This window comes from Poecilia latipinna, unplaced genomic scaffold (assembly GCF_001443285.1).
Source record: "Poecilia latipinna isolate Pla-1442-1.1 unplaced genomic scaffold, P_latipinna-1.0 Scaffold891, whole genome shotgun sequence".
In the NCBI taxonomy this organism is placed as follows: domain Eukaryota; kingdom Metazoa; phylum Chordata; class Actinopteri; order Cyprinodontiformes; family Poeciliidae; genus Poecilia; species Poecilia latipinna.
In genome coordinates, this window is record NW_015113507.1 from 28,838 (window position 1) to 35,402 (window position 6,565).

The window sequence follows — 6,565 nt, forward strand, 5'->3', positions numbered from 1 at the left end:
TATAAATTAACACTCTTGCCTTTTTCTCCCTTTCCCTCTTTTTTTGAAAACTTGATTTTATAACTTTTCTTAGCACCATAGTAACTGCCACAATCGTTCGTGTCTTCCACTAACGTCACTCTCAAGCGCTCCTAGCAGGAACAAACCATTTAACGCAAATAGGGGGTTTCAGGGCAAATATGGATGTGTGTTTTTTGATGTGGGAGTGGGAATATTAAATTTTTACTGCTAAAACAATCTTTGAAAATACAATATGATTAATTTTGTAATCGACAGGGCCCCAAATTTTTATTTATTTCTATGAAAAAAAAAAAAAATTAAATTGTGGAGAGCCCCCTGTTGGTCAGGGCCTCTAGAATTGTCATCACTTTTCCCCCCTATACCGCACCCCTGGAGACCCGCACAGAGGTTTTGGTCCCATACTGTATTAATCAGTTAGTGGGCCAGGTCGCTGGGGCACTCCTGATAGCCAGTCCACCCCTGCACAAAAGCAAGCCCACCACAGCTGTAGTGGCTATGATGAGATGCCTTGCAGGAAATGGATCATTTCTGAGAGCCTCCTGAGGTCCAGGTGTTACTGTCCCTTCAGGAAATGTGTTGTTAGAAGTTAAAAGAGCATGTATCACCAAAGATACAATATATGACCAAAGGTATTTGCTCACCTATCCAGATTATCAGAACCCAGTGTTCTGATTACTTCCATGGCCACTGGTGTATAAAATAAGCAAAAATCTGTACTAAAGGATGTCTTTAGAGTAATTTGTAATAAATGTATGCATGAAGAAAAATTGACATCATAACCCATCGTAAAATTGATCAGAGCAGCTAAAAGAGCATACTTTCAGAAACTAGTACATGTTAGGAGTTGGGTTGTGGGTCTATCTGGGGTTTTCACTTCTCTCCTTCAGCCATCACAGTTTTCCACCAGAGGGACTCCTAGAGCTGATGGCCATATAGCTTCCCACTGGAGGGTAGACCTTGGCAGGTGTGCAGCAGCATCATCAGCTCAAGGTTAAGAGAAACCTGCCACCAGTCTGTTGGTGCTAGAGTGTTAACTCTAAGCCCTCTTCAAAATAGTATGTCACTTGTTCCCCAACTCCCCATTTACTTGTGCTTCTTCAAATGTTACCTCCATCAATAGTTTGGACCAGATCCTTTGTGAAAATTTCCTGGTTTCCTTCAGTCACCCACAAACTGCCAATGAAGATCCAGGGTTATCTCTACCCATATGTAAAGTAGACAAAACAAAGAACAAAAGAATATCAAGGCTCCACTTTAGCCTTCTTTGTTGGCTTTACATGTCCGCACTCCTACAAACTCACTGCTTCTCAGCTCCAAACTTCCATAGGCTCAAAACTCATTCCAACTTACCTGACCGTCCTCTGATTTTCCCTCAACAGGTACTCCTCTCCACAGACTTCACTCCCTTGCACTCTCTTATCATCTCCACAGTAAGATCAGCTGCCTTTTCAATAAATTCATGTTCACAGTCCAAACATCATCTCTTCTCACTCTGTCTCCAGTATTCCTGTATATGCCCCGATTCCAGAATCTATCCAGACCAAGGTCTTTCATTCAGTTATTCATTGCATTGTAAAAAAAAGGGGAAAAAACACCTTAAATGCTTTTTGCCTCCACAGGCAAAAAGCCTGTTCGACCCACGTGCCTAGTGTTTTGAATGTGTGTCGGACATTTACCAAGAACCATAACAGAAGTTTTTTTTTTTTTTTTAGGTTTTACTGGCCTGTATTTGAAAATGGTCTGACAGGAAAGTGGGAAATGAGAGACAGGGAAGACATGGCAAAAGTCAGCAGGCTGGGACTCAAACATGCGACGGCCACGTCAAGAACTAAAACCTCCTCACGTGGGTTGTGGTTTACCCCTGTGTCAACACAACAACCCATAACAGAACGTCGAGAACTGGTTGAACTTGGAATTCCAACTGACACCTGCAACTTGCCCAGGTGTCAGTAGATTTTCTTGTGGACAGACCTCAGCAAGAGAGAAATGGTCTCCAAGGTGAAAATCAGCAACAGATCACCACAGGGCTGCTGCCTCACTTTGTACATCCAAAAAACTACTTCTCCAACAATGATGAGGCAGTGACCATAAAATTAACAGATGACAAAGATCATCCTGTGCCTCATCAAGGGAGGAAATGAGATAGCTAACCCAGAGGTGGTCAACAGCACACTGTTCTGCAGAGAGAAGAATCAGATCATACTCATTATAGGAAAGACAAAGCAACTGATCACTACTCCTTCTCGATCAGGGGAACAGAAGTGGAGAGGGTCACAAGTTCCTGGGCCTTCAACATAATCTGTGAGAGCATTCTCACAACTGGCACATCTCAGTGTGACACAGCAACACCACAACACGCAGTGAGTTATCAAAACTGCTGATAAGTTTTCCTGTTAATTTTTCCATTAATTTTTTAAAAGCAGAATATTGTCTTAACATGGCTTTGTATGAGTTGACCTGTTTAAATATTTGTTCTAGCCATTCTCTGTCTGATAAACAGTGGAAAGGAAAATTACATCACTTAGTGGTGATCCCCTGATCACCTAGACATGTGATCTACCATTTGAGCAGGTTGGCAGGAAAAAGCTCATAAAACATATGTGGAGCCAGGGAAACCCTGCAGACAATCTCTGCCCCAAGGCATCACATATAGACTCTAACCTGCCCACTTCATACAGTCTTTATATATGTTGGTGTCTCTTACTTACAGCTGTTGTATCTTAACATTTGCTTTAGGTCTTCAGCATCTTCAGCAGGTATATTGCTGATATGCTTTAAATAATCCTGCAATGTCTTCTTCCCCATTTAACATCACTATTGAACAGCAGTATCAGGGTTTACTGGAAAGAATTGTACTTTCCTTTCTGTCTACAGGTCCTGCGTGTTTCTTCCTCATCATTAATGGGATCTTGATGTTCTCTTTGAGGAGTAAACCTGTGTTTCGATACACTTGTCGTTATATTCTTCTATATAACCTCCTTGTTGCAGATACCGCTCAGCTGGTAGTGACTCAGGTTCTGTTTCTCCTTGCTGTTGGTCGAGTTAGAATAACATATGCCGTATGTGGTACCATCACTACTATGGCCAATCTCACAGCAGGAATTTCTCCTCTGACCCTGGTGATAATGTCTCTGGAGAGATATGTGGCTGTTTGCTATCCACTGAGGCACGCTTCCATTATCACCATCAAAAACACAGTAGTGGCCATTATTGCAGCTTGGACTGTCAGTTCACCAATTAATGTCACTAGAAATCTGTTTTTGATAGAATATTCATATGAAAAGTTCGGGAAAGTCTTGATGGAAGATTATTGCACTGACGTTGGCTGGATTCCAAATTCGCTGTGTGATGATTATGACAGAGCATACAACGCTGTGGTATTTGTTTCAGCCGGTTTGACTGTAATTTCCTCGTATACTGGAGTTGTAATAGCAGCAAAGTCAGCTTCTACAGATAAAGCATCTGCCCTGAAAGCTCGTAAGACACTTCTGCTGCACCTAGTTCAGCTGGTCCTCAGTCTGTCTTATACCTTTTACTACCCACTGCTCTTAGCTCTTGCAACAACCGTACGAAGGATAGTATTTGTATGGGTCCAGGATGTTATTTATGTGCTTTTTATTGTCTTACCCAGATGTTTGACTTCTTTAATTTATGGCCTAAGAGATCAGACCATCAGACCTGTTCTATTACGCCATCTATTTTGCAGATCGAAACTCTCAGTTGAACCAGTCACCTCCTGAGAAGTCAGGTTTTGGACATAAGACATATTTGTCTGGGTTACCTGACTGTGTAAATGTAAATGATATTTGGTTGTGGGGTTGTAATGATACATTCAGCATTAGGTTAGATAGGTTTTTCCACGCATCACTGTCCCTGTTCATCTGCGACGCCATGCGCGCCCATCTCACTGCTACTGTGAAAAAGGAAGTGAAGCAAATTAATTCAAAGTTTGCCGTCATTCCGGGAGGATTAATAAAAGAACTCCAACCACTGGACATTGGTTTAAACAGGGCGTTCAAAAATGACTTGCGAGCGGCGTGGGAGCGATGGATGACAGACTGCGAACACACGTTTACTAAGACGGGGAGGCAGCACCAGGCGAGTTACGCCACCATGTGTGAATGGATTGTGGATGCCTGGACTAATGTATCTGCCTTAACTGTTCTCTGAGATTTCACGAAAGCCGGCATCATTGCTGAACAGCCACCTGGCAACGAGACTGACTCCGACATTGATGAGAGGGAACCTGGCATGTTTGATGGCGAAATTGCCCAGCTGTTCAATTCAGACACAGAAGAGGACTTTGATGGATTTGTGGAAGAAGAATAAAAATATAACGTGAGCGTATTGTTACATAGTCGAATAAAGTTCAAACAAACTTACTGTTTTGTTTCCGTTACCTTTTTTTGTTGTTGTTGACCTTTTGCTTTAGCATGCGTCTTATAATCCGGTGCGGCTTATGCATGAGTTAAATACAGAAATGGACGCCATAATTCAGAGTGCGCTTTATAATCCAGAAAATACGGTATGCTTTAAAAAAAGCTTTGCATAAAATGACCCCATATAAGTTGGTCCTAATGCCAAAATAGCTTTAATATAATCCTTTTTGGGTTTTTCGCAAAATAAAACTTTAACAGATTACTGGTTGTTTTTGAAAAACTCTTCACTGTAAAATAATTCCCTTTTGTCCTGATCCCTGTATCAATTACAAATTTCAAGCAGAGGCACATAATGAATGGTTCTAATTGCAAAAGCAATACCTTTTCGTTTGTATGGCATATATCGCAATCTTCAGCTGATCCAGGCTCAAACTCTCTCTGCCTCTGTCTGGTCTTTCCACCAGTAAAGAGAGGCTATTAATCCCACCAAAAAAGGTGGCAAATTCTCCAGGTTAGCTCTTCCGACAACTTGTGAAAAAGCGTTTTCTGAGATTCTTCATTTTAACTAGAGACAGTACAATTAAAATATTGCATTTTCTAGAGGCATGAGTTTTTATTATGCAACAGTATTTGAAATTCGTACAAAATCTTTGACAGTTATGAACTTTTCCATTAAAAATTATTTTTTGGAATTAAGGTTACTTGTAATGAGTTTTTCTACAATGTAATGAGCTAAGTTTCAACTTCTGAAGTTTGTGTGTACTGAGTAAGTGCTTAGACTTCTTGTCAAAACCCGTCCCTAAATTGTGAATTGAAATTAGTCAGTTTAAAGCTAAACTGACTAATTAAGATCCCTGGAAGATCTGGACATGTTTGATTGCTTATATAATAAAAAGACTATGTTCTTGGCAAAAAAAAAAAAAAGATGTCTTGTTTCCTATTTAGCTAGTTATCCTGCCTGGTACTTTCAGGTATTTGGGAAAGAAATGTTTACCGTTTTATTTTGGAGGGCTGAAATTAAAACTGAGTTGACACTGTGAGACTTTTACAGTTTAATAAGAATATGTAAAACAGCCATCCATCCATCTATTTTACCACTTTAATCACTGCTGGATCGCAGGTGTGTGGGGGAGGCCTGGTGCCCATCTCAGTCAGTCATGACCAATTAACCTAACAGTCCTATTTTTGAACTGTAGGTGTTAGGTTCTGTGTTTTTCTGTGTTTTGAGTTTTTTCTTTCTGTGTCTAGTCCTGTTTTCCCCCCGTGAGTCTCTGTGCTGTCTTGATTGATCCCAGCTGTGTATCCTTCCTGTGATTACCCTCCCAGTTTATTAAGTCCCACCTGTTGTCTGTGTTCCTCGTCGTATGTTATTTGTCGTTTGTCTGCTTGCCATCACAGTCGAACTGTAAAGTCCTGTATTGGTTTAGTTCTCTTAGTCAGTCGTCAGTTTTTCAGTTGCTACCGGTAATTAGCTGTGTGCTAGTGTTCCTGCCGTGCTGTCTGTACTGGACTGTGTTTGAGTTCTTTATTAAATCATCATCATCATCTGAGTCTCAGTGTTCTCTCTTACCGGCATCACCCACACAACTCATGACAGTAGGGAGAAGCTGGAGTACCAGGAGAGGATACACACAAGCACAGGAAGAACATGCAAACTCCAGTCAAAGAGCCCAAGATGGGATTTGTTTTGCAGCTGTGTTGCTGCAAAGCAACAGTGCTAGCAGCAATGCCACTGTGCAGACTAAATTTAGATGATTTTAACGTCCTAATGAAATCACAAAGCAAAGTTCCTACAGTGATGTGAAATAGTACTTGGCCCAAATTTAACCTCAACCAAAACACTAGATAAATGCATCTTCCTGACTGGGAACATCTTTATCCTCAAACTTACTGACATACAACCTTCAACGGTGAGGGAGACAGAAACTCATTCAAACATTAACACTCCATTTAAAGGTATGACTGCTCATGCAAAATCTGTTTTTCTTGATCATTTCAAAAGCATTTCTAACCTAGCAGAATATTTACTTTTAATACTTTGATATAGGCTTGCCTACATTAAACATTTAGTATCTTAATTAGAACATTTCAGGATGACAGCCTTTAGTGGAAGCACCAGACGTGGTGAAATGAACCATCTGAGTGTTTTGGTCACTACAAGGCGT

The 6,565-nt window shown here is 40.8% G+C and overlaps 2 protein-coding genes across 2 annotated transcripts in view; both read left to right on the top strand.

Moving 5' to 3' along the window:
* The first annotated feature begins 2,800 nt into the window (after positions 1–2,800).
* On the top strand, positions 2,801–3,853 carry LOC106957285 (olfactory receptor 52I2-like). Its single transcript, XM_015048559.1, has one exon. It carries the CDS (start codon positions 2,811–2,813, stop codon positions 3,759–3,761), a length of 951 nt encoding a protein of 316 aa, XP_014904045.1. The 5' UTR covers positions 2,801–2,810; the 3' UTR covers positions 3,762–3,853.
* A 218-nt stretch (positions 3,854–4,071) lies between these two features.
* Positions 4,072–6,565, top strand: part of LOC106957260 (uncharacterized) — a 3,997-nt gene continuing 1,503 nt past the window's right edge. Inside the window, exons 1-2 of the mRNA XM_015048530.1 lie at positions 4,072–4,119; positions 4,225–4,298. Of these exons, the coding sequence (XP_014904016.1) occupies positions 4,072–4,119; positions 4,225–4,298 (122 nt within the window). The remainder of the gene's footprint in view (positions 4,120–4,224; positions 4,299–6,565) is intronic.

Coding starts and splice junctions, on each gene's coding strand:
- LOC106957285 (XM_015048559.1), top strand. CDS start 2,811: ATGTCTTCTTCCCCATTTAACATCACTATTGAACAGCAGTATCAGGGT.